The sequence below is a fragment of the Anopheles moucheti genome, chromosome 2 (assembly GCF_943734755.1).
Source record: "Anopheles moucheti chromosome 2, idAnoMoucSN_F20_07, whole genome shotgun sequence".
Classification (NCBI taxonomy): domain Eukaryota; kingdom Metazoa; phylum Arthropoda; class Insecta; order Diptera; family Culicidae; genus Anopheles; species Anopheles moucheti.
Window position 1 is genome coordinate 70,058,484 of NC_069140.1, and position 27,872 is coordinate 70,086,355.

A 27,872-nucleotide genomic window follows, 5' to 3' on the forward strand; every position below is an offset into this window, starting at 1 on the left:
AGTGCCACTTTTGACGTCAATGCTTATGAGATGCGATCCCAACCCAGCAATTAATCCACCCGCGTTATATAGTCCTGCCAAACCGTAGGTTTCCGTCCTTTGCTAAACTTCCATACCCGAAACTTCTACGACAGAAGATCAATTATACACACGAAGCTATAATTGTAAAAGCTAGTGCTATTTTCAGCACTGAAGCGATTCATGACATTGTGCAAAGCTTAAGATCTTTAGCACGCTGTTACAAACAAATTTGTGTAAGGCTTGATAGGATCGTAAATTATAGTCTACAAACAGAATCGTTTTCAGTAGAAAAAGATTCAAAGCATAATCTAATTGCACTTGAATGCACGCTAAGAGAAGTAAAAGTGAAAGTGCATTTCATAAAAGAATAAACCAACAGCTTCATGCGCATCATCGATCGGTGGATTATTGAGAGAATGAGCGATAGATTATGGAATGATAAGAAACTTGCAGGGTTGTCATCTATCGTTCCGTTGCATCCGTTGCAATATTGCAGTATCCAAGCCTTATTAATGCCTTTACAAACGCCTTTGAGTAATATTATATTAACTGACATGCTTCAAACACAATAACAAACTAAATAAGCAATGAAAACCAATATGCAAAACGATTTTAGTAGCACTTCAAGTTTTACTAGGCTTTAATATATATTTCAGTCATCGATCATAATCAAAATGCAATTTAGAGTCAAATTTGTATGAGTGCAATGCATTTGCAATGCCTAATTTTCAAAAAAAAAATAGTAAATTAAAGTTCATTTAGTATTTGTTTTATTTTTCTGTGCATGATTTTTTTCACTAAAGGGTGGTTCGATTGAAACGAGCTATAATAGGTTTTTTCAGAACTTTCTTAATGAATTTGAATTTTAATTTGATTGACGCATGAAAGCCTCGTATCCAAAAAACACCCAGGTCCTTTAACACGGTAACAGCGATTGATCAGCCGCTGTATGCCGTTTGATCAGTATAATACATAGCATATGTTATATTATAAAATATGCTAACAAAACTGCTCCAACGTGAGCGTAAGTAAGTAAGTATGTTACAAAATGTTATCGTATTGTTATATTGAAGGCACTCCATTAGCTGCTTAGTAGATTACACTCATTTAAACCTTTTGATGTTGTATAATTTTAACTATGACACGAGTAACATATTTTACCAAGCAAAACTATCGAATTAATTAAAAGATATTCACTATAAGTATACGGAAATTAGGATTGAAATCAAATGTTTTGTGTAATAACAGGAACTACCCTAAAGATAAACGCGAGAGCTACATTATAGCAAATGCAAAGAAAATAAAAACAAAACGAGCGTTGAGAGAAAAGACGAAGGAGATGATCAGTCGGAGTACGTGCACTGACCGTTTACGCCGTGCGGTTAAGCGCTTCGATCAGATTCGGATGCTGGACACGCGTTCACTCGATGGACCAGGCAGTAGAGAGAGAGAGAGAGAGAGAGAGAGAGAGAGAGAGAGAGAGAGAGCGTCGCAGGATTGCGAGAATACAAGAGAGTATCAGAAACGGGTGAGAAAATTTCAACCCAAGTAAAACTGCCGAAGAGAGACGACATGCAATCGAGCGAGCGAAAAGATCCGGAGCGAGGCAGGATTTAAAGCGATTCCACTCGACCAAGTAGCCCGAATTGCAATTGTGATGTCGACGAGATAGCAGGCAGCGAACGACAAATCCCATCCCATCTCCCGGGGGAAGACGAGCTTTGGAGTCAAAACGTGCGCATTTTTGGTGTGTGCGTGTTTGTGTGTGGTTAATTTTTGTATGTGCGTGCGTCCGTCCGTGCGTGCTACTTCTGTTCAGCGTGTGTGCGATCGCGTTGCTAATCGTGCGTGTGCGTTGTCAGAGCCTGGTTTGGTGTAGGTGTGAGCGACCTTTGACCTGTCTTCAAGGGGCCCCGCAGCAAAAACATCAGCAACGGTTACAGTGTTACCATTGTTGTTGTTTTTCTTTTCTACGTGTGCCAAAAGCCACCTTCGCCAAAAACAAAATCATCGCCTTCCGTTCCGAGATCGGCCCCGTCGGATCATCGTTCCCTAGCCAGCGTCCGTCACTCACGTTGCTAACGATAGAAGGCTCTTGTACACCAGTTCATTCGATTTCGAGATTAAGCATCCTGATACGCTGATTGTATTTACACGCGTTGTGTGATTTTTATCAAACAAAACCTCTTCCAAACACCTTTGCTCACGGAAACAAACTATACAGCAAACAAACTACACACGGCAGTAGCAGAGAAAGAAATGATCCTGTGAACAATAATTAGGAAGTGTTAGTGAAATGTAAACGTTAGCTAGTGAAATTAACATAACGCTCTTCGAACGGTGATTACGTATACGCATGCAGTTTTGGGGAGAAAAATTGTGCTAAGTGTAGTTCCCTGCCGTCACAAACACAACACGCAACAGCTCTAAGTGACTCTATCACAAGTGACAGCTGTCAAATAAACACTAAAACACTCTAGCACGCAGTAGTGACAGTTTGAATGTGTACTACCGAACGGATTGGATGCTGGATTGATTTCATTTTCATTTTCAACAAAAACTGCTCGAAAAGCGCTGATCCGTACCGACGGTGCATTCACAGGATTTCGGTTCCTCGCGTTGTGTTCGAGCCACTGCTAGACCATTTCACTGCACAGAGGTAAGCGTTTATTATAATATTATCTAAATGATTGTAGATATACAGTACAATATACATATACATATACAATATAATCTTTTAAAGAACATTTTGATGGTTATTCAAACAAACGGACGCTAATGTCATACGATACGTGTACAACAAGACCTTCACTACACTAAATTACTGGATCCATTAATTGAGTGGGAAATTTGACACTTCTCAACATACAACCTCACTTTCCTTCACTTCAACGAGCCATTGAAAAGTTTAAACTACCCACAACGAGCATAACCGACCGTTGCGGAGGACGACTACTAGACACTTATCACGATCGAAGCGAAAGCAAACAAACAAACATGGCTGATGCCGATGTTGATCAGCGATGAAGTAACACCCACCGAGCAATTATCGGCGATGCCTAGGCACGGCATTACGAACGAACCTACTTTATGCTGCTAGGGGTCGGTGTTTATGATTTGTTCTCGCCTACCCATTCTTCCCTGAGCTCGGTTAGCAATATGAGCAAACAGTCATGGTGGGTAGGGCTGTCTATCTGCTTCCTCCCCATCACGGCTTGGGTTCAACGAGGCCACGGTCTACCTACCGACAGAGCACTATCAGTGAGCGAAAGGTTCTTTCATTGCCCCGAGCCAGCATGGGCCGTACGTTCTAAAAATAGCCACAAACAGGAAAAGGGCAGACAGGGCCGAAACAGCTGGTCCCGGGTTCCGGGACAGCTTCCAGCACTGTCAGGTCACAGGGCAACGCTGAGCCGATGGCACAGTTGTGTGTGGAACGAAGGGCCGATCGCATGACCCGCTGGGCCGTACATAAGAAGCGTAAGGGCATACCCGTCCCGCGGGGGGTTTGAGTTTTTGTCTCTGGGTTGTTTTTGTTTTTCGTTCCTCTGTGCTCTCTGTTCGTATGTGCAATGCACAACCACCCCATATGCTGCCCAGCAGCAAACCCAGCATATCTCTCTCACATCGCTCACAACCATCTGTTGGGTTTGTTGAGCTGAATCGAGACATGGTGGATGAGCGAGACCGAAACGCGCGCAAAGAAAACAAACGTAACGATCGTACACAACCTTTTGCTCGAGACGGTGCAGGCAAGCTAGACGTACCGGGAGTACCGCGACGGAAAGTTGTAGCAGAATATCCGGACAAAAACAAAAAATAAAGCAAAACAAACCCCGCCGAGTCGATCCCTGAGGAGGGCTGCACCATGTATGTAGGTCATGTAGGGAGCCGAACGGAGCGGAGATGATGCAGTGCGATCCGTTTTCACCGGAGCGCCCCTGATGAGCATCATGTAAACACATGATCGTGTGCACGGTGGTCACCGTTTGGCTGGGGCAGAAGAGCCGAACAGTTGATCCTCAGCTAGATGAATATTTATCACTTTTTAACTTCCAATTAAGATCGGCTGTAACGAAATTGATAGATGAATCACTTTTGAGATGATTAATTTGATTTCTTTGCTCGATGCCTGATCATTAAGGGACGAGGTTGACGTTCCGTAACGAGCAACTTTTTTGCTAAAAAAAAATAGCGCTCTCTCGCGGGAAAGAGCACACCTCTGAGCAATACTGAAGAAAGTTGTCACAACGGCAGACTATAATTGTGCCGATAATTAAATCGATCATTGCCCTCTGAAGCGAGCAGTAGGTCTGCAACAATGTAGTGCGTTTAATCTTATGCGACAGGTTTTGCGGATTATGTGGAAAAGGTTTTGGTTTTTGCTCATTTTCACTAACCAGCTTGAGGCAAAGTGCAGTGCTAAATCTTCGCTTGACGCAAGTAACAAAAATGTTCCAACTATCGGGAACGTTCCGTGTTCCAAAACGGCACCACAAATGCACCTTCGATGCACACAACTCGCGACCTCAAAGTGCGACTACGAAACGAACGCAAACAACAGCAAACGCCAATACGGAAGCTGCTGGTGCGCGTGCGTAGCTTGTGCGGCCGTGCCGGAGAGTTAGCTCAACGAAGATGTAAACAAGCGGTCAAGCGCCCAACAAGTCGATGCAACCATCGCGTCCCGATTGGGACGATGTGCACGCGCTCACCGTGTGATTGAGTCGTTTTCGCTGCGATCGTCCTAAAAGACTGGCCCACCAACCCGAACTCCTGCTGCTCCATACCACGCTTTGGCGGAGGTGAGTGTACATTTGGACCGGCGGCATAAATATGCTTCGTCCCACTCGATGATGACGCCCGGAACGACGGTGACTTACCTTCGACATTCGCTTCGCATCGTTATTTCACGTTCTTTGCTTGTGCAGACCGGCCAACCACTGCCTGGGCACGCAAGGAGAATAGGACATATAGGGGCAGATTTCTTTTCCTTTCATTATTGCTGCAATCGTGCTTCTTCCCGATCGCGCATGCCATTACGTGTCGGAATGTGCAAGTGTGTCTGGATTGCATCGTTTGCGTACGGTGCACAAACAAACAACAAAACCGACCGATTCGCTTCCCATCCTTTCGCGGATGCAGCGGGGAAATCATTACTCGACTCCTGCCATTATGGGACGATAATGGCTGTCTGCCAGGGTCTTCCCACATTTAAATCTCAAGGTAAGCCCAAATTAAAAGGGAACGGCGCGGTTTGAATTACGCTTTGAACGGATCGATTGATGTGAGTGTGGAACGATCGTCAAGACAGATTAATGGTGATAAGGAATGTTTCCCCGTAGGGTCTCTCACAGACTCTTGGAAACGGGTAGTTGACCTTAAAAGGATGTTAAAGCATTGAGGTTTTTTAGTCGGCTACATCTACAAGTTTATGCTTTGTTAAGAATGCTACTAATTTTACTATTAACCCGGGGACTGGACTTCAGGTGACTAATTGTCGATTTCGTGGAGTTATCAGATTCTAAAGATTAAATATCTGCCAGTCGCTTTGGATGCAAAGCCAAACTTTATAACTCACATTGACAGAGTTATTACAAAAACTATGCTAAAAAGTATGCAGTGATAAGTAGAATGGGGAGAGACCAGAACTTGTTAGAGAAGCTTCTTTTCTTTATAACTCCATTTTCTAAAATTGATGTCAGAGAAACATCGGGTTTTTCACGTATCAACGATATTTATTTACAAGGTTAAGCATGGTTTAAAGTTAAAAAAAAATAATATAAACAGTTGGAAGGTTCATCGATATTTGTGAAACTCACTGTTATAGATTCGGATAAACTCTGATTAACATCAGAAGGACATCAGTGATTTTTTTCTTTTTTAACGTTTTGAAACAAAAATCATTTCTTACGGCAAAATTTGACATAGGAAATCAATCATGTTATGCCACTTAGACCGGATGGATGTTAATGACTAAATTAAGTGTCAATATAGTTTTATTTTGCTCCAATCGTCAGTTTTGTCACAATTATTCATGCAATAGTGAACAATTATGCAAATACGTAAAATTATGCATCCTATTACTATTATTATACTCCAGATCACGCCCAATTCCGAAGGATGGAAGTGTCACTATCCTAATTATAATATTTTTAGTGTTAAAAAATCAAGTAACCACAGAAATTATCTGTTGTTTAAGAAAATTATAAAACTATTATTGGATAGTATAGTACTATAAAATACTAAATTTTAGAAAATTAAAAAAAATCGTTAGAGGTACGTTTTATTACAGCATCTTTCGTTAACGTATCACAGTCGAGTGATGTATGTATAGAGTGTGCTATTTGTTACCCATGAATTAAGCATGATATTTTTTTCGCCTTTTACTTAAATTAACAGTGAAATAATCGGTGAATGACCAATGTCAGATACATTGAGTACTCCTATTCTCAGACATTGGGGTTTATTTATTGGGTTTATTTAGCCGTTTAGTAGATCACTTTGTTACAAAAGTCAACAGGTTATTTTCATTCATCTTCTCGTGATATTTACAACAGAACTGGTGAAAGAATCGCACTTTTGCCATACTCATTGACGAATCCTCAGTTCCTATCTCCTTAAACTGCACTTCTAATTCAGACATCTCAGAACACTTTTATAATTCACTCAGAGACCAAAGTTCAGTCCCGAAGCGCCTTCCAAATTGAAAATTGCATCGCTTTGAACCGATCCTCACTCACAATGTGGTGGGCGAAAGCGTAATCAGCATAAATGTAAGCCCTGTTCCTTCTGTCCTCATTCGCTGCCCACCTTTGGGCGCGGTTTCGTTATGTTAACACAAAAATTTAATCCTGCTCAATCTGTCCGATTCTCCGACCCCAAATGTAGTGTGCGTTCACGAATCACACCAGCAACTCCGATTGCTACCAGACACAGCTAGACCTGTCTAGGCACTGGCATGGCCCAGAATCTACGAGACCCGTGGAAAACCCGGACAGAATCCGCCACGATTGTTTTAATGAAATCATTTGTTTTCATTTGTTCGCATGTCGGTGCCTGCAGCACCCTATCCCGCGACCACACTTCTCCGATAACGGTCAGTTTGCTGTGGACAAAGTCGAACACACTAAACGGCTCGTTGCAGCGTACATTCGTCTGTTATTTAGACCGACCGCGTCTAAGGGGACCAGTATCCGGAGGTCTTATCGCAACCAGACTCTGTATCTATTTCGAGCATCACCCAACGGCAAAACGGACGCCCACTATTGGCACTGGCCAATTTACTAGCCGCCGCCCTGTACCGGTAGCGCTCTTCGATGCTTCGTAGCAAATGATCGTTACTTGGTGCAGTTGAACTCTAGACCCACACGAGACCGAAACGACTCCAGCGTCCTGCCAAAACGGCGATAACTGACCAGCGGGACCGTGACCCCCTCACGTCCCAAATGCTGCAGCGTAATGCACATCCATCAATCAAACGCTGGAACACCCTAACGCAAGGCAGCGAAAAGCGTGAGGTCAGAGCAAACCGATCCTGTGCTGCCAAGTGTCAAACATACCATCAATTCACGACCTCACGAGATGCAAATGTCGCCGGTGTGTTCGGTGTGCGTTGTTTGGCAAAGTTTCGTTTTTGTTTTCTCCCCCTCTTCAGGAAGAGCAATCCATCGCCGAACCGACTGTGCTCTCAATTGACCTGGGCGAGTGGATCCTATTAGTAGCCGGCACACAGGACAACACTGGTTCCCCAACGAGGAACACGCGGTTGAATTCAATTTACTCCATTTTTATTCATTGACGCATGGTGCTCGCTCATCGTCAGTCGGTACGATGTCATAATGGGACGTTCGGGTTCCTACACTCCACTTGGCCGAACAGGTCCCGCGGTGTAAATTGATTTTTCCCTACCAGAGAGAGATTCTTTTTACTTGCAAGCGTACCCATTTGTGCGACACGGTACGAGGTCATCCGAACGTATAACCCGGATATTTCGCGAATTTTCGTCACTATCATTACTTTTATTTTATTAGACCAATTTGTGAGGGTCGTGGATTTGACGGTCTAGTCCTGGATGACATAAAATGGGGAGAGTAGGAGAGCTCCATCGGTGTTTTTTTTCTCGCGGTATTAAACAACTTCACATCGGGACGTATTGTGTCCGTTAAACGAATCGGGTGGATTTCGTCTGTGAGTAGACATCTTGCTGAGTTCAATGCTCTTTCTATCTAAGCACACCGTCTTGGGGCTATCCGGTGTTTCATTAAATTGGTGGTCATTTTATTCCTGCTATGCTTGCAGTGTTTCTTCTTCACTCCAGTAACTCATCTTCTACAATAATCTGCAACTACAGCGACGCACGACATCTTGTGCCTTTCGCCGATTCGCTGTGTCGATGTATCGTTGATTGGTTTATTGTTGCCGTATCTCAAGCTCCAAATGGATCGGAGGCAACAATAAAACAAAACCAACGCCAGTCAGCCAGCGTACAGCGACCGTGGGATTCATTCCAAAATCCAAGGACTTTTATACCGACCACCGTAGCCTTCAACCGAGCGATTATTTCTTTCAATGAACCCCTATTAATCGTCTCTCGGTACTTTGTGTTTGTAGACTAGCGAGATATTTTTTGTGCCCAGCATGCTCTGACAGTTATTCGTACTGCCCGGAGACTTCCCCATCGAATGCAACCAAAAACCAACAGCACGCGACATAATTATCGTGCTCCCAGCGAGCAAAAAAAAACCTTGGAAGAAATTTGAAAGTGATCCCCCCGGTTGGGCTGAGAAAAGAAAAACAAAACCTATCGGGCCGAACGATCACACCGTGAGCGACTGCCCTCGTGCTGTCAATCTAGACAGTATAACGCCTCACAAACAACCCTGCGCTGGCCCATCTGCCGTTGAACACTTGCCGAGCTCATGGCGGTGTTATTCATACCACAGAAGGAGATTCCACCCTCGGTTTGCCACCGTTTCTTGTTGCCGCGCCTGATGGCCTTTGTGCACGGCGCACCGATAAGCGAATCCGAACCCGCGTGTGGGAATGCTAATTTTAACACACCTTCCCAGTTAATGGCTGATCGATAAGCGGGCGCGGTCAAGGAACAGGAACAGGTTGCAAAACCCACCAACAGCCGGAAACATCGCTGACCCGGTGCGATCGGACTGCGCCGTTCGATGTTGTTTACGTCTTCTAATCTAAGTCCAAGGTGCGAACTCCTATATGGTCCATGACCGGAATCACGAACGGCCGGTGCTTATTTGTTCGGTTGGAGTATTTTCCACTCACATTTGTTTAACAGAATAAAAGAGTATTTGCCACTTCTGATTCACATCAAACGTAGCCCCAAGTGCTGTGTTTATCGCCATTAAACACTTGTTACTAATTGTAGGTTTGTGTGTTAAAAGCAACACCTAATCATGGCTCAGATTGCGGACTTACCGTTTTATGTTTTATGATCTTTGAGCGGATGATTTCAACACATTACAGCTGAATGTCAATCAGATAAGAAATGAATCCCCTCAAAACATGGCCCTATCATGACAGCTACCGAGTGGCACATGTCAATAAACCTTTGCTACTAGATTTGTTCTGGAGGAATTCTATTAAAATGTTGTTTACTACTAGGTATTGCTTACACTTAATGACTGTGATGCAACGTGATCTATTGTTATGTATATTCTTTACGTTTTTACTTACTTACGTTGAGCAACGTAGTCATATTTGCCCAATAAAATATTTCGGATTTTAATTTACTGACAGATCTGTTTAAAAGCCTTTACACTTCTCCTATATAACCCGATCCTTCTCAATATACCTGAAAGAGTATGATTACTAATGTACTTCTTGGACACTTTACTTCCAGATGCGATCTATCTTTGTCGGAATGAACTCCATCCTGATCGTAGCGGTGGTTGTGCTGTTGCTGCTGAACGAAAGTAAAGCCAACTCCACGCCGAACAGCGATGCCTTGATCAGTCAGTTAACTCGCTCACGCTATTGTGGCCGTCGGCTTACAGAGACGCTTGCCTTCCTCTGCCAGGGACGATATCCGATGCTAACGCACTACCGAACCGGTACGTCCAAACTATCGCCACACTACCATTACAGCACAGTGTGCCACTAACCGATGATCTTTACCAATTTTCAGACTACGTCCACGATCAGCAAAACCAGCGGGTAAAGGTAGAAGTAGCAACGCTGCCTGATACACTGCCACCGGGCTTCCCGTATCCTGGGGCTGGTGTGCACCGGCGTAGTCGGCGCAATTCCGGCGGTATTTACGATGAGTGCTGCAAGAAGAGCTGCTCGTACGTCGAGCTGCGTGCGTACTGTGATTGAGCGGACCGGAGTGTTCATCACCCACCGCCTGTACTAGCCGAGACGAGTGGTTTCGGGATGCGGATGAAAACAACAACAAAAGCCCCCGGATGTAATGAGCAGCCGACGATGCATTTACCAGGCTTGCTGTTCATAATCAATTGCTTGCGTATTATTCTATCCAGTTTACTTTATTATAATTTCGATTTTCGATTTTTCTGCAATTTTACTCGCACTTCCCAACTTGTACACCGGGGAAGATCTATTACTATTACTTTTACAACGTTTTTGTAGGATATTACAATTAGCTGCAAAAGCGGTTGTACTACATTACTCCCAATATGAATTTTTATTCATGCGCGCGTCGAGAAGAAACTGGAGACCGTTTGGGCATCTCAAGCGTCTCGTGCATTTTGTGTTTGTGCTTTACTATTATAGTTTACCTACGCTCTTTTTGTCCTTTTTTGCTCTACCATTTCCAACCCTTCCAACATCGAGCGTTTCCTTGCTTTTACAATCAAATATAGCGCACACTCTAGCTTTGTTAAATCTTCCCAACTGTTCAAGCTTCCTATTTTTTATACACATGTATACACATTACGAGTTACGATAATATAGCGCTTCTGTGTTACGAACGGAACGTGAGACGGAATTTCGGTAACAATCAGTGAGGTAACGTATAACGCACATTAGGCATAATAAGCTCCTTGCCGGAAGCGCATATTGCAGTGCCCTTTCTGCTTGGGTTCTAGCTTCAAGATGAATATTCACTAGAACGTAAACGAAAACATGGTGTTCACTGATGCCGAGTTCCGTACCGCTACCATTCGATTCGATAGTATATGTATATTTAGTATACGGTCAAAAGGTGTGAGATGTTGAAGGAGGTGTACACGGTGCAAGTTTTGTTTTGCTTTGCACGTTTTTGTGGTAACTTATTCGCTGGCCATCGATGCTGGCCGATATGCTGGTAACAGTAACGAAAGATATCCAAGGTGTGCTTGAGCATGTGTCTACGAGCGTGCTCACGCTACGATCTTATGTGAGTATTTATTCACCACTCGAGAGGGTGGGCGAAACGATGACAAACTATAGAAGCAAGTTATTAGAAGAAAAGGATATTCCTGGCCAGAAAATAGCGTGCAGATATTCCAAGCGGTTAGATAGAGCGTTTGATAGCAATAGCTGCAAGTACAAGCTTATAGGCGAAATTGAAAAAAAAACATATGGCAAAACTTCACCACACTCGAGTGTTGAGCATACAGGACCTACGTATGTACACCTTCGCCTCCCACTCTCTCCCGTTATGTCCCTGTGTCCTCTGAACGAATGTGATCGTATATGCCTGTACAGGCTCTCCTCTGTCTATCAATAGGGTAAGCCGGAAACGAGGTAGTACATTTAATTAAAGTCAACTTCAACCATTAATGAACGACAGCCAAGGGTTTCTTTTTTTATCTTTAAGCTTCCGAAAATTTGCTTTGCGTTACATTTTTTAAACGGCTGCGGCTGTACGCGTTTCAACGAGATCAAAACTCACCACCACACGACATACTGTCGCCGCTGTCAATTGACCATTGGCCGAGCCCGGATCTCGGTCTCGTTTCTGCGGTAGGGGCCAAATCGATCGAGTGCGCTGATACCGTTCCACCGTCCCGCCGTCAATCGATGGATCACATTTCCGATGCGTGACCAGTCGGGCGTTCGGGGAGACAGAATAAAGGAAAAAAAACAAGCGAACAAAACACACATAAATCCACCCCATTGGAAGATGCATCTTTCTTCGCATAGCACCGCCCGGTTGTTATGACTTACAACGGTTACGTGTTATGAAATGGACCGCTCACTTACATCGGGCAAGATCGAACGGCACCCAGCAGCTGACCTTCAGTCGTGTACATTTCAGTTGATTGAGTTGCATTTCCCAGTCGCTATCTATACCATGTCTGGCTGTTGTCCATTTTTTCGAGTTCTTCTTTCCGATTCACCCCCTGCAGCATTTTGTCGTTTGTTTTGTATTGTTGTTGTTGTTGTTTGCCTTTATGCATCTCGATGGCATGTAAACCTCGATTCCACCCTGATAAACTGGTACGAACCGGAATCGAACGCGTCCCTGTAAACGAAACCATGTTCCTATGAGTAATCGGTGAATAAATATATGTCCCTTATCTACCCGTTTTTTCCACCCCCTGCTCGCTGTCTCGTATAAATAAGCCAAATTATTACTGCATTGCATTAAATGGAACATTGTTGCGATAATCGGCCTTCATAAAAGGTTTACAATTTATTATCTAATGCATTTCCAGTTCATTTTGCTCTTGATTGATCGATATTAGCAACAACTTGTTGTAGATGATTCTAAACAATATTTATTATTTTTATTTATTTATTTAATGATGACGGCTTACGCCATATTTTGAACATAGTTTACGTTGAATTTTGTATTATTATAACAAGACTGTAATTTGCGTTATCACGGGCATAATCGGTTGTGATTGTGTTTCTGTTGTTGATGCTGATCGTTGTTGTAGGATGGAGGATGTTCTATTGTTGTGTATGGTTTACTCGATTCCATTCTATTGCTGTAATGCTGCGGTGTGAGTAAGCTGTGGTACTATGACATTAATAAATTCTCTTATGTGATGTACTCTTTTGTACATTGTATAGTTTACCATTGTATAGCAAATATCAATACATAAACTATTCTTGTTGAAAATTTTGTTCAAACTGTGTCACAATATATTGATTATTGCTAGTAGTATATTTTTTTATTGTTAGTGCTAAGAAGTAATATACTATGAGCCGTTATATTACAGGGTGTTCGAGATTAATTTGACATGTGTATAATTGGTTACAATTTTGCCTTCGTTAGAGCAAAAAACGGAAACGTATTATACTTCTGACTTAAATGACTAAAAAGTTTAGACACTTATTCAATCATATACAAGATATCAGAAAGAAAGAATGATTGAAATCCACTGGAATCATGAAAGAGGTTCCACAACAATCATGGCTTTCCAAAAGACGCCACCTTTTCAAATGTTTGGCCACCAGCCAGAAAATTTATAGATACAAACAAACCCTCATTAAAATTAAACGTCATTTCTACAGTTTTCGGTATTATTTTTTTCTGGTCATCTACAAACCGTTCATCTGGAAAGTTTCGTGTGATGCATTATTTGCATCATTTTAGTATTGTATGCATTGTAATTAGTGCAATTTTTTATTTTTTATTTAATTTCTTTTTTTTCTATTTTTTCCTCTTCATTTGCCCTATAACGAACCTCCTTTTTTATCTGCTGTATTATTTGATTGGTTTGGTACTATTTTTTATTGCTCGTATCGGACTTAGGAAATAATTGTAAAAATTCTATATTATTTCTCGATATTCTAAATTGTGTTAAACATGTAATTTATTTTTCATAATTTTACGTTTAATTTTACTGCTGAATTAAGCGTTTTTTTGTTTTATTTATTTATGTTGTACACTTTGTAGGTGCTATATTTGTGATGTTAATGCATATTTTCAAAGATTGACAGATATCTTGCCAGCATTTTTAGAAAAAAAAGGAATTTTTGTGAATAAAAATGAAGTTTTGCATCAAAGCACTTAGATTTGCATAACAGGAGTTAGTATTTTTTAATTATTTGAATTAAATTGTACAAAGATTTTTCGCAAGGTGTCATATAGAGTACATGGAGCGCTTTTCGAATTCGCGCAAAAAAATGCCATAGTGTGCGTAAAACTATAGAAAAAAAGTGAAATTTTATTTGCTACAACTTTGCAGAACATCATTTTATCTATTTCTCCTCTTTTTTGTTATTCTCAAAAATAAACTAGATACCTTAGATAGGTGTGTAGGTGTCTGTTGGCTTCGTTTAATGATCAGTAGGATAGTGTATGGATAGGATTGTTGTTACGTTAACGAGACCGTCCATATAGCAGAAACAGCTAAAAGGAGCATACTCGGCTAATTCCTGGCCCCAAGACAGTTAATAATAGCATAGACAGAGTGGATAATAGCTGGCATTCCTTCTTTTGACAAACCTCAATGTTGTCTAATTCCTCTGTTTCCATTTTTTACAGCATAAGCCTTACTCCCAGGGCAAGATCAAGATGGTTTCACCAGTAATGTTCAATAAAGCCTTATTTCATTTCGATTGTCATTTCAATCTTCGCCTTATCAACAATTTACATGAATGTGTTATTTTCCAGCCCAGTTTGTGATGTAAAAACTGTGTTGGTAAATAGTTAAATGGTTGTTTCACAATCTATTAATCCTCAATCCTCAATGCACTATATTACATCGCTCAAGGAGTCCGCCATTTGCGCCATTTTTCTGGGACGTGATCTAGGTAGCCGTGCATGGCACTCATGTTCAGTCTGCATCGGGCAGAAGTATTATAAAATTTGTATCCTAATGGCTTTACTATACCACAACTATGGTTATGAAAAACATCATCAACTTCATTTGCATTGAATCGAATTTATTTATAGCTTCTTAGGGCCACTCATTTATGCTTACATGCTTCGCCATAAGATGCCTTTCTAATTTACAAGCTTTCAAACACATCACACGCCTTCATACTGTTTAATTGCACGAAATCCACAGAAATAGATTAGTTTAATACGACTATTTGCTCACAAGTCCTGCTAAATACGTGTGCATTCCCCCTCACTAATCTTATTCGTTTTGGATCAGTACCATAATTACTACCCACATTACACTTGAGCTTGAGGTACTCTAGTTATCCAATACTCCCGGAGCAACCTTCTTGCAGTAGGACAGCAGCTGATTTATAGTGCAATCTTCACGGCAACATTCGTCCGCCACATTCCGTCGCAGCCTTGCTTTCATATGCGGCACAATGAACCGGTGAAATGGTTTCTTCCTAAACCATTGCGATGTCCAGTCGTCATCCATCGTTTCCAACTGGTTATGGTTTGGGGCCACATTAATGTTCCTTTTAAATTCATTCTCATTGAAGTTCTCTCCAGACCAGTGGAGCTGGGACGTAAACTGGTTAGGGGACATTTGTGGGTAAAATTCAACTGAAAAGACATTTTTTCGTGCCAAAAAGATATAGTTTTAGGTGATTGTTTATGTGCGTTTGCATCTCGTATACGAGCGTACCTTTATTTTGCCTGAGGTCGTCCAAAGTGTAATATTCCGCACATAACATGGCCAGCACTTTCGGCAGTTGATCACCGCAGTAACGATTCGCTGCAACGGACTGTAAGCTTCCAGTAGCAATCAGCACGAACAAACATGCTACACTGACGCCCGCATACCCTGGAAATTTCATCTCCTATGGTGTCAGGCAAGCGGTAGACCGCTTAGAAATTTGAACAATTTTCTGATCGAATTATCAAAATAGAAAATCTTTAAGAATTAATCACTTTTAAAACGCTTTGTAACTTTACCTTGTATCGATTGGACCACTGTTTAGTAGCGCATAGGTTGACGAACAGAATGAATTACATGCATTATGGCCATCGCTTATATAGTGCACTTTAGTGAGATAATTTATTTTTAAACCATGACAACAACATGTGCAAGCTTTGTAGACATCCGGGAAACCGACCAAGATTCCAATCTACACTTGAGGACGTAAATATAGATGCAATATTCAAACATGTATCAACAATTAAATAAACCACCTACCCCAATCTTTGAAATTAGACAAAATTGATACATAAACTATGTGTTATATGTACACAAAACATTTAAAATACTAGCAAACTTAAGTATAAATCATTAAATTAAACTTTCAATAAATCCCTTTTATGCACAAAAGGGTGTACTGCAGTACCCCAAGCGTGTCATTACTGATACGCATAATCCCATCTTGAACCACTTATTATGCAGCGCGTCTGGCGACTTATTTCACATGTCAGACACTATTAATGCACTGTAGTGCAGTTAAAATAAATTAAAATCCCGAAGCAGATTTTGCACCATTGTCCTATCATATACAAAGTAAGCAAGTGCAGTGTCATTCCATAATTTCCACGTAGGTATTCCTCCCGAAAATTCATTGCGTCTCTTGAAAATTCATAATTTTGTATTCATTTTTTTCCATAACAATTATTACTAACATTTATTTCTCGTACTGCAAATCTGTAGTGTAGCTGGAGCAAACGACAATCTTCACGTAAGTAAGTATGATCTGAGATTGAAGTTCGACTTAATTTGAACGCAACCTTTACGGAGAATTGATTAACATCTGAACATGGGTAGTTCATGGAAAGTTTTCGAAAACTTCATTGAAAGTAAAGACACAGCTACCGACAGTTTGTTTGGTTGTTAACAAACTATGTTTTTGCTTTATAATAGCATCATCATATTCAAACAAACAAGTCCTGTGGCGACCTGTGCTGTGTTTGGCTGTATCAAGGACTGGCTATCCCTCTATGTCGTCAAATACAAATATAAATAAAAATTGCAAGCATGAAAAAGAACAGCAACAACTAAATTGTAAGTAGTAATAGCAGTTAAAGGTAATAATATTGTAGAGACCATCATAAGAACATATTATTGATTTTTATTTGTTGATACTTGGTTGTGCCTTTGGTTTTCATGCGTTCTACACTCTCATTAGTGGACAATACTAAAGTATGACGCAGTATAAACAATTATTTTGAGCTAAGCTGATCTGCTAGAACATAACGTTTTAGGAATATTTCAGTATGCCTAAACTAATTAATAACAAACATTTGATCAACTGGCTATGATCTACGATTGTTTCATGCATTCTTAAATAATCAATCATAGCAGTTACACCCTAAATTTATTATATTTTTTGTATTTTTTCTAGGAAAAATTAAATTGCTATTTCACTTAAACAACCAGATGCTCATAGTTTAGTTACTACTTCAAAACGTAAATTACATTAATAATTTAAAAAAAAAAATCAATAAAAATCAATCAATAAAAATAATTTGATCATTCCGATGACTAACTTTGTCTTAAAATCAAGTTATTCCGAATAAACAATTGCAAGGCAAAGTTTCTTTTTTCATTAAACGAACGAAGAAACCATAAAAATTCCCATTTTTTTACCAAATAAATCCGTCTTTGCTATAGCCAGCCCAAGTGCGATTCGATTTACGAGCTTCGTAAGGATAGTCGTAACCTTAAACCGGGATTATGTTTCTAATTTAAAAAAATCATTCTATTAAAGATTTGAAAATTATACCCATTGTAAAATTATTAATTGTTTGGGATATAACATTTAAACGTCTTATTTTATTTTGAGGTATTAATTTAAATGGTTTGTTTATGTAATTATTTATTTATTTATTGATTTATTTATTTATCAATTATTTATTATTTTTTATTGTTGTAGTATTGTTTTTCCGCTATTAGGCTAAACAATACTAACATATCATGAATTTAAGAATTTTATGAAATTATGTTGTAAAATGAAAACTATCGAGAATTCAAAGCAAAAAAAGGACATGGCAAAAGCCGTCATGTTGGAAGAACTAACAACGGAACAACAAGATCTTATACGGAGAATTTTATACGGAGAAAAAGTTCAAATCAAAATGATCGTAAAAGCGAGTAAACCATCTGGAACAGGAAAGGAGCGGATCTTGTGACAAATAAGAAGAGTGGCAGCCCGGTGGTGTATTTTAAGCGGAACATTCATTAGACAGGGTCGATTCAAATTTCGATTCGGACCAATCCTCCTTGGTAAGGACTGATTATCCGGCTAGTAAAATAAATCGGACGTACTAAAATAATCGAGTTAGTCAGAAATGGCGGGCATGACCCAGTAGCTGGTTACGACAAGCAGTCGTAAGCAGAGTGTTGTGTTAACTGTTCAGAATTCATTAAAGATCCATCACTATACTCAAAAATAAAGATCTTTTCGCTACATGTAGAAATGTTTTTCCTCTAGATAACAGTGAGAAAAATGGCTTGTTCAATGTATGACAGCTTCGATGAAAGGGAATAACATGGATGGAAATTCAATATAAAAAAGATGAGTTTGAGAATGAATGTTGAAGAACACGAATGCGGTCAATTGAAATTCTAATAGTTAGAATTGTGAACTGTGGAGGACTTTCCATTCGACAACGTAACACAACCAACAGAGAAGTCCTATGTGTACAACAAAAACTTAGTTCTTTCTGCAGAGAAAAAGTCAACCAAATCGTTTACAATAAATTCACTATCATCCGTACAGTTTTGTTTGTGCTTTTCAAATGCTTGCAAATAGCCAGTAATGGATAGGTTTGTATTTATTCCACGATTCACTGTTTCCAATAATAACCATACCGGTACATGGCGCTACGCCTGTCCTACCGTGCTGGGCTAGTTAAATAAGCATCCTTACAACATCATCTGTTCTGCTTGCCGCAACCGTGCAAGTGTAGCAACATTGTAAAATGTAAAGCGATCTAATTAACAGCGAGAGCTTGTGAGCTTGGGTTAAATATTTAGGTAAGATTTGCGCAGTGCAGTGTGTACGATTTGTAATTAATTTTTGTACGATTTTGTACGTATCATTCCCTGCCTCCAGCGCGATGATCCAATTCCCCTCTACGTCTACATTCATTCAATAATGGAGAGTAATCGATCAACACTTAATAACGGCGTGCTGCTGTGTGATGTCCAAACGGAGACTTAATATGCCTTCTTACAGTACTGCAGCAACTGATTCATGCCGCAGGGTCGCAAACAACACTCCTCTACGATGCCACCGCGACTTTTACGGAACCGTGCGGGTATCAGCTCGTTGTGTCCTGTTCCGTGGCGGTACATGTAGTTCGTCGGATACACCATGTTCATCCAGGCCGGTACGGAAGCCCGATCGTCCATCATGCCGACCGATTGCAGCTGCTGATCCAGTATCATCTGCTGCTGCTGTTGTGTGTTGTCGTCCGCATTCATCCACTCGTCGTTGCTCGTGTCCGTCTTCATGAAGGTGTCCACTTTTGTCGGGAAAGGATAGCAAACTGTTCACATACATTCCAAGATACCTTCCATTTGGTATGACTTACTGGATTTCTTGCTCGATGTATGCAGATCGGGGAACTCGTCACACAGGAAGGATAGTACCTTAACCAGCTCTGCCCCACAATATCGCTTGTTTGCCGATACTACTGCAATCGTCCAGAGAAGTGCCAACGCTTGCAGCATGTAGAAAGTTCCACTACCAGCTCCGTTCGTAGACGACATGATGACACAAAGCACAAGTTTGTTTACGGTGAGCTACTTTGCAGGATTAATACGTCCACTACGTTGCCGTGCGCACTGTAAATAGATCGTAGATATCACAAAAAAGAACAACCGGAGTTAGAACTCTCAAAAGTGTCTGAAAATAAACCAAAAATGTCCGACAATAATATCCACAAACTCTTCCTGAGAGGGGGAAGCAATGCGTGTGCTCTAGTGCGTTTATTGCGCCAAAAGAGATACACTACAGAGTATCAAAGAAAATGCGAAGATTCTAATGCTTTGCAACAGGCGGCGGACAGAGGCAGCACCAGCAGATGATGATCATGCAACTCTTCAGCAACACGCGGTCAGTCTTTAATCGGCACAGTAACTTTTCAGCGTTTCTAGCGTGCAGCTCTGGTAGCAACATTCGGCCACCACCTGACGCCGTACACGACGGAAGTTCTGCCCGTGTGAGTTGAGGTGCTGGAGCGTGACCAGTGCCTGGTGGATCATATTGGACGAACGATCCTGCAGCGAACGGAGCTCTTCCATATCATTCTGGACGTTATCCAGCAGACGTGCCTCATGGTAAGGTATCAAGAAGTCGTCTACAAAAGGTACAAAGCATATCCTGCAATTAAACCGACACTAATTGCAAGACAAACGCCGGCTGCCACCGTACACATACCAGATCTCTTGCGGAGTCCATTAAATCTGTTGCACAGTTCGGCCAACGTATCGCTCAGCTTTGTTCCGCAGTAGTGTGCTTTTCGTTGCGAGGCGGTTTCCACGTACTGGAGTGATCCACTAGCCCCCGATAGGGAGAGCAGTGTTAGAAATAGTAGCACCATAGTTCCGCAGGAAACCACCAGTAGATGGTGTGCGTTAGCCTTCGATGGCATCTGCAATGGAATGGTTGAATGCTAAACCTTAGAGTGCAAAGCAGGTTGCGGACTGCAGTACTATTACGAAAGTACGCCTATGTAAGGCACATACTACACACGTACGCCTCTGTGTGTTAGTTTTATTTCGAAACAGTGTCTCAGAGACTGCCAAACCTCATCGAAGTTAGTGGATAACCCATATGAGGGGCTCACATTAGTGAAGTCATCTTCCAATAACCGCTTCAAGCGTGTCCGGCAAGACGATCTTGTTTCGTACAGAATTAATCACACATTAGCAAACTCCAAGCACACTAACTGCAAAGCTTCTCCAAATAGTATAGTAAGCACGTCCAAACTGATTCGATTTGATCAAACGTTTCACCCACCTTGCACTGAACAAAAACTTACCACACGCAACAACTCGACACACTCACACACTCTGTTCCGCACTATTGCTAAGCTCGACAGTAATTTCCACAAACAAAACCCAAGAACTAAGAAGTTTCTGATGACATTTACCTTGCTTGTTACCTGGCCGGACCTGGCGTACTGGATCAGCTTCCGATGGTTTGATGTACCAGTTATCCACGTATAGAGAGAGAAGAATAGGTGTATACTACACTGTAGGAAATCCGTTGGATCACTGAATGTCGGTGGTTGGTTCTTGGTCGCTTTTATACATCGCCTCCAGTGGTCGGAACTTTTCCACACACGCACTTAAAAGTACGCGATATAGATGACTTATTTCCCAGTACACTCATCCCACTGAAAAAAAACCCTTGTCTGGTGAAGGGAACGAACGAGACGCCACATACGAAGGGAAAGTTCAAGGATATGTGTGCAACACTAAGACGGCCACCATACCTGGCGCGCCATTTGCATAATCAGCTCCTTAGTTTCGCAACCCTTACTGATGCGACGTGAGAAAACAGGGTGGCGCCAACCGTCTGCCGAACGATTTCGATGCCCAATCGAGTGTGAAACGTGCACGGAAAGTGAAAACGACCGCCGCACGTCGGAAGGAAAAAAATTATTTACAAAAATTGAAGACAAACAATACGTCTAAAATGTATGACTTTTAAAGGAACTCGATTGTGTTAAATAACGAATGGAAATGCATCAGCAATTGGCTTTAAAAATCTTCACAACAATTTTAGATCAACGATCGTTGTTCTGGTCTTCTGAACCAGAGTAAGAGTGTGAACTGCATGTTGGACAACATCCATCTGGTCTAGTAAAAGAGTGTTATTCGAAACGCAAAACTTATCAATTCTAATAAAACTATTAAAGTATTTAGCCACTCAGCTTAGCGCACTATTTACAAACTTTAGATCATTTGCATGAGAACTGCTCTTTCATGGGAAAGGTGAATGTATCAATCAAACGATCGTTACAATCAATCCAGCAGCGAAACATGAACCATTCCAGGAAGCTGTTTTGATGTTATTTTCACACAGATTATTTATTGGCGATTGGCGGGACACTGAGCCACTTCGTGCACATTTTGTTGTGCTCTTGAAAACGGTGATGTTGGCAAGTCAACAAAGCAATTCACAACAAAGTGCGTGATCGCAGCGCAAGCAATTTCTTCTAGTTTGAGTTTATTGGCGAGTGCCGATGGTCACCAAATGGCACTATCGAATAAAGGAGATTATTTTGGCCGATTTTGCTTGTCTTTTATTTTTGGATACTTGCGCTAGTGTCAAACACCATTGAAACGGATCTCTCCCACGGATTGACCAGTTATTAAGCTACTAGCAATTCGAATGATGATATTTATTTTATAATAAAGTTTAATTTTAAACTTTAATACAATAATAAATTTTAAATTCAATAATAAATTCTGCTTTTTGTAAAACATTCCCGTCCCGTTCTGGATCAAATTACGGATACTTCCGGCATCTGTTGCACATAATATTATGTAGTAAATACAAATTTCATTGGTCACACCTAAGCATATTTCGGGATAATAAAGCAAAACCTTGTTATTTGAGAAAAAATAGAATTTGCAAGAAAATAATTCGAAATGTTTGCAAAAACCATGAAATTGCACCTTTATTTTAAGGCGATCAACGGACATTTTGGACACTATACTTTATATAATAAACAAATAGACATATAAAGGTTGTTTTTCTGTGACAAATTGTCTTGATCAGTTGTCAAAAATGGAAGATTCGTATTATGACTTCGAGTTGTCTCTTTGAGAAATGAGCTTTGACGAAAGGCAAGCTTTCAAACACCCTGCCAAGAATTTATGTTCTCTAACACAATCGGAGACCCGTGCTTGTGAAACTGTTTTCGGTCAGCTGACTGTAAGGGGAAACCTCCAAACTCGCGTGTCGTTCAGTGATTTTCCAGCCAAAATGTACATATTTTTGTTTAAAACGAATCTGAAGTAAACAATGAAAATTTTTTGTACGAAAATGAGTGTGTTTTTATCGATGTACATATACGAGTGTGCTAGTTGCTGGTGAGAGCTGTTGCAGTTGTTTCTACTGCTTATTGTTGCTACTTTCGTCGGTGTTGCAAAGCTATACTGGGTAGATACTGGGCCGCTGTGGATGGCAATAGTAAGATAACGTGATGCACTGTCAACCGCATCCATTATGTGAACAACAGCAGGAACGCAGCGGACTCCAGCCAGCAGCGTCAGTGACTTCTTCGACTGCCAATAGTGGCAGAATCCATTCAGCAAAGTCTTATTCCATGAACACGTACTTTACGATAACGGATCAATAAATTTAAATCGATTTCTGTTCTCTGCTAGAAAACGTACGCAGCAGCACCAGTTCCCTTGCCGTAAGTCCTTTTGTTTTAAGCTTCAAGATTTGATTTACCGGTGGATACTTTGGTTAAATCTTCTCGCACAGCATCTTCTGCAACTTACTCTTTCGGCTCTTTATTTTTACTTGATATATTTCTATATAAAGTTTTTTATTTCATTATTACGTATTTCATCAACTCTCGTGTTTCTTTTCAGTACAATTCAGTACCCAACAGACAGAGAGCGAATGTGTAAAGCTGACATGTCAAACAAGCGATTCTGGCGTTTTTTTTTTCAATCCGGCTCACAAAAGAATATTAAATACGTATGATATGGGAATGATGTAGAATTTTGCTCTAATGACACGAAAATCGGATGTGATTAGAAACACAAGAAGATCTTTGTTCTCGGATCTTTGATATCTTGCGTGCTTTGTAGATGCACCCAATTATTAACACATGCGGTACTCAGGAATATACGTTCCAGTAAATACTATTCTGAATATTTTGCGGCACGTTTCCTTTCTATCTCTGATGAGGTTCAATGTGTTACAAATCGCATATTATTTGTCATTTACATTCAAAAAAACTGAAACATAATCATTTTATCATTACTTTACAGAACTATGACATTATGACATTAACATTAATTTTTTTTTATTCCGAAAGAAAAACCTTTCCGTATTAGCCGTTATTCAATACAATTAAAACTAACACAATATGGACGTAACCTGTTCTGATTTCTACAAGATAAAGAAGTACAGTTTTTTACCAAACTTTAGCATACAAATCAGTATTGAAAAACGAAGTTCATGTAGTACAGTTTAGAGAAAATGATTAAATCTAATTAATTTAAATTAAACCTATAGGTTTTAATATAAATGTTGTCCATGCGAGTTTGATCGACGCTGACAATCACTGAAGACCATACGCGACATTAGTAAACCACGTGTGTGGTCCATTGTCACAATGAACCTGACACAAGGCATTGCGCAGCGATCCTGCCACAAGGCATTCGTGCACACAATGTTCCTTCCACTCCTTTCCTTTTCATTCTGATCGCAATACGGAACGATTTCATTAGAAATTTATCCTTCGAAACTTTTATTGAGTGAAAACAAACTCTTCTACTTGTAAGCGAAATAGCAAAATTTCAGAAAATGGTCAAGGATAGATTACTTTACATGGGGGCGCCCAGTCTTTCAACGGCATTGGTACCGGATTGCTTTGCTACATACAAACAAGTACAGTACAATGCGCAGAGAAGTAGAAAAGCGTGACTGAAAAAGCTGAAATTTCTAATACCCCAGCTAAAGGCGTCGCCAATGAGGAACTCATATGTTAATAAAAAAAATGTTCACCGTACCGACTAGTGTATCGTGATATATTAACGGAAATAAAAAATCATTTAAATAAACTATTATTAATCAAAATACCTGACGAGCCAGATTTTGACCACTTCAAATCATAATAGAATAATTATTGACTAAATATTTACTAAAATTTTAAGTATATAGGCAGATTGGACCGACAACACACGACAACATAAAGCATCGCTTCCGGACCGTTGCTCCGTATCACGAACGGACTACCTAACTACGCGGTAAACAAAATATGTTAAGCCAGAAAAGGGTAGCTATGAGCTACGCAGTCGTCGTTACGCAAAGAAGATAGGATTATAAAATGAAAAATAAAGAGACATTGAACTTCTTGTACATTTTTTTAAACTCTAGTAATTTATGAAAACAGTTAAAAACAGATAAAAACAGTTCAAGTAAATCAACTCACCGGATATTCAAACTGCTATTTAAGAAAAACGTATTTATGGATTTGCTGTTAGCAATACATCTTCAAGCTGTAATTCTGGCCACATTAAAAAATAACCGCTTTTGTTGTAATATACATTACTGTTGTGTGATAAGGAGCAATTTTCAAAACACAAGTGATCTTACGTTATGTAACAATAAGAGTAATATAACAAGAGTCATGTTATGAGAGTTTTGCTTAAAAGACTTCTGATTAAACGCTGCATCAGCGAAATGCTCGATTAACAAAACCGAAAACATTCATTGTTATCATTTCTCAGCTATTTTATATCCCCGCGTATTCTAGACTGAAGTTGCGAGTGCTGAGGTCATTAACTGTAGCGAAACCAGCTGGCACAGTATTGTTACAGTTGGGATTGGCGAAGGAAATGATTCCACTCAGTCTTTCATCGTTTGGATAATAAATCTACACCAATACACACCGTTTGGTACAACTGTCAGTACGGCGGAATTCGATGCAACATTAAAGACTTCAAAATGTTGTTGTGTTTTATTTTTGGTAATGAATGTTTTGTGGAAGTTGTATGAAAGTGTCGTATACAGATTCGTATGTATGTGTTACCGATGCTAGATTGTTACAGACAAACAGCCAGAAGACAGACAAAAGCGGTATCTATCATCTGTTCAAATAGTACAAGATGGTTGTATTTCCTTGTACTAGGGCACTTTAACCTTGTACCTTAAGCACGAGATTTTAGAAATTTTTAGTTTTTGCGAAACTCCTTTTAGTTTTGCGTTTTTGCAAATTAGCTTCCCAGTACATCGCTATAGCTACACAAATTGAAGTAAAACCTCTCACTTTTATGCAGAGTTATTATTTGTGTTTTTGAAGCTATTGTTGTGTGATGTTGTGCAGTGTAACGATGGGCGGAGTAGGCGGTTGCCTAGGGCTCCGAAAAAAGCTATTTAAATTGCGCTGTTTGATTGTCACTTTGCCCAGGCAGGGCCATTGGACCTTGCCTTTAAAGGGATTGATCTGTCACTGCTGTCTTGGGTTACAGGTCAGCACCAATTGCACAATAACATTAATGTTGAGATAAGCACCTGGGTGCTAGCAACCAACCATTCTTTCTTAAGTCTGAGGAAACTTGTCTACTTAAAACACTTGCCACGACGAACGAAGCTGGAATTATATATAACTTATATAGCTCCAATACTCACATACGCCTCTGAGACATGGACTTTGTCCAAAACTGCCGAAACCCTTTTAGCCAGCGTTAAGGGCAGCCAGGACAATTAAGGCCACCACTTTAATGGCGAGCTCTATGAGCTATACGGCGAACGTGCTGTCCTACAACGGATTAGTCTCGCCAGGCTCCGGTGAACTGGTCACGTTATGAGAATTACAAAGGACGAACCAAACGTAAAGTCCTTTTAGGTCGTCTAAAATTCCATTCGGCCCAAGTTGAGATGGAGTGATGGGGGCCGGAATAATGGATTTTCTGGCGAAGACACTCGACCGTGAGCGGTTAAGAGGACTCCTGCTTGGAGTCCTACTCCTGGTTGGAGTGCCTTATAAGTAAATAAGTACATGCGTGCACTTGTTTGCATATTCACATTTTAATTAATTTTTTTTTTGTATTATCGTTAGAACGGCCAGGCCGTATATCTGCATTTTAATCAATTATGGTAGACACATTACGTAACATTACGGACTGTATAACGACTAATAAAATATTAAGTGTCAAATCTATATTTCGCACCCTTAGATATGGTGCTTAAAAGACTTCTGGGTGCTGCTGTACTCGATTGCTGTAATTCCTGCATGTACTCGATCAGCAAACCCGAAATCGTTCATTCATTTCTCAACTATTTTATATTCCAGCTTGGTTACGAATGAAGCTGCGAATGCTGGCATCAATAACCTTTGCGAACCCAGCTGGCAAAGCACTGTTACAGTCCGGATTGGTGAAGGAAACGATTCCACTCAGTCTTCCTTCACACACCAATGCACCACCACTGTCTCCCTTGCAAACATCCACTCCATTGCCGTACTTGGCGCAAAGCATACTGTTAAAACAAAAAAAACGAAATAGACGTCACATTCGCGATCATTAACGAAAGGTTTCGCCAACAGGCACACTTACTTAGACGCAATTTGAATTTGATATGGAGCCCATGCTGCAGCACAACTGGCCTGCGACACAATATTCATCTGAGCGTAACGCAATTCACTTGTTGGTGCTGGCATGTTGATGTTAGTTCGGCCCCATCCAACCACTAAGCAAGGCGTGTTAACAGACAATTCTGCGAATTGAAGTGCCAACTGTCCCATGTTTGGTTTTCCGCTGAACCCATTTGCAGGTACTGATACGATGGCTGCATCGTTTTCAAGTGTATTAGGATTATAGCCGCCATGAAGAGCTATTCTCACCACCCGGAAAAAGTAACCTCCTGTGGTGGGAGTTGTGCTACCTCCGTGCACAATAATCTGAAACATTCAAACGTCGAGAGGACGCTTATTTTGAGTTATTTTGAATTAACGCACTTTACAACTCACCTTTGCAATATCGTACATTCTAGGTTGCATACAATGTCCTGCAGTCAGGGCGTGGGAAGAGGTGATAATACTGGCACCACAGAAGAACACATTGTTATGATACATGTTTAATGCGTATACATAATTGGCGATGTTCACTCCAACACCATTAACAATACGTCCAGAATGGGAGGCTCCACCCGTTTTAGCCTCATCTCCTGCCAGCACAACATGGCTACAGATCAATCCCAAAAGCACTAAACCGATCACTTGCTTCATCGTCCGTTCGGTACTATGAACAAAGGGTACGACGGATTTCGATGCTGTATTTAAGGCTCCGAAAATTGGTTGCGTATCAAACAGATTTATTTGTTATACTTGTATTTAACGCTAATGCTTTGTG

General features: G+C 40.6%; 5 protein-coding genes across 5 annotated transcripts; 1 reads left to right on the top strand and 4 right to left on the bottom strand.

The window, feature by feature from the left end:
• Positions 1-1,686: 1,686 nt before the first annotated feature.
• LOC128309594 (LIRP-like) lies at positions 1,687-11,594 on the top strand. Its single transcript, XM_053046028.1, has 3 exons — positions 1,687-2,680; positions 9,890-10,100; positions 10,175-11,594. The coding sequence occupies exons 2-3, from the start codon at positions 9,890-9,892 to the stop codon at positions 10,363-10,365; spliced, it is 402 nt and encodes a 133-aa protein (XP_052901988.1). The 5' UTR covers positions 1,687-2,680; the 3' UTR covers positions 10,366-11,594.
• A 3,263-nt stretch (positions 11,595-14,857) lies between these two features.
• Positions 14,858-15,651, bottom strand: LOC128310332 (uncharacterized). Its single transcript, XM_053046951.1, has 2 exons — positions 15,480-15,651; positions 14,858-15,397 (listed from the first exon to the last, which is right to left on the bottom strand). Exons 1-2 carry the CDS (start codon positions 15,649-15,651, stop codon positions 15,090-15,092), a joined length of 480 nt encoding a protein of 159 aa, XP_052902911.1. The 3' UTR covers positions 14,858-15,089.
• Positions 15,652-18,566: 2,915 nt separating this feature from the next.
• LOC128310331 (probable insulin-like peptide 2) lies at positions 18,567-21,036 on the bottom strand. The gene is made up of 3 exons (XM_053046950.1): positions 20,921-21,036; positions 19,358-19,610; positions 18,567-19,288 (listed from the first exon to the last, which is right to left on the bottom strand). The coding sequence occupies exons 2-3, from the start codon at positions 19,533-19,535 to the stop codon at positions 18,981-18,983; spliced, it is 486 nt and encodes a 161-aa protein (XP_052902910.1). The 5' UTR covers positions 19,536-19,610; positions 20,921-21,036; the 3' UTR covers positions 18,567-18,980.
• On the bottom strand, positions 19,582-20,419 carry LOC128310333 (probable insulin-like peptide 3). Its single transcript, XM_053046952.1, has 2 exons — positions 20,206-20,419; positions 19,582-20,125 (listed from the first exon to the last, which is right to left on the bottom strand). Exons 1-2 carry the CDS (start codon positions 20,417-20,419, stop codon positions 19,890-19,892), a joined length of 450 nt encoding a protein of 149 aa, XP_052902912.1. The 3' UTR covers positions 19,582-19,889.
• Positions 21,037-26,804: 5,768 nt separating the features above from the next.
• Positions 26,805-27,748, bottom strand: LOC128298727 (trypsin beta-like). Its single transcript, XM_053034501.1, has 3 exons — positions 27,491-27,748; positions 27,078-27,421; positions 26,805-27,000 (listed from the first exon to the last, which is right to left on the bottom strand). The coding sequence occupies exons 1-3, from the start codon at positions 27,746-27,748 to the stop codon at positions 26,805-26,807; spliced, it is 798 nt and encodes a 265-aa protein (XP_052890461.1).
• Positions 27,749-27,872: the final 124 nt, after the last annotated feature.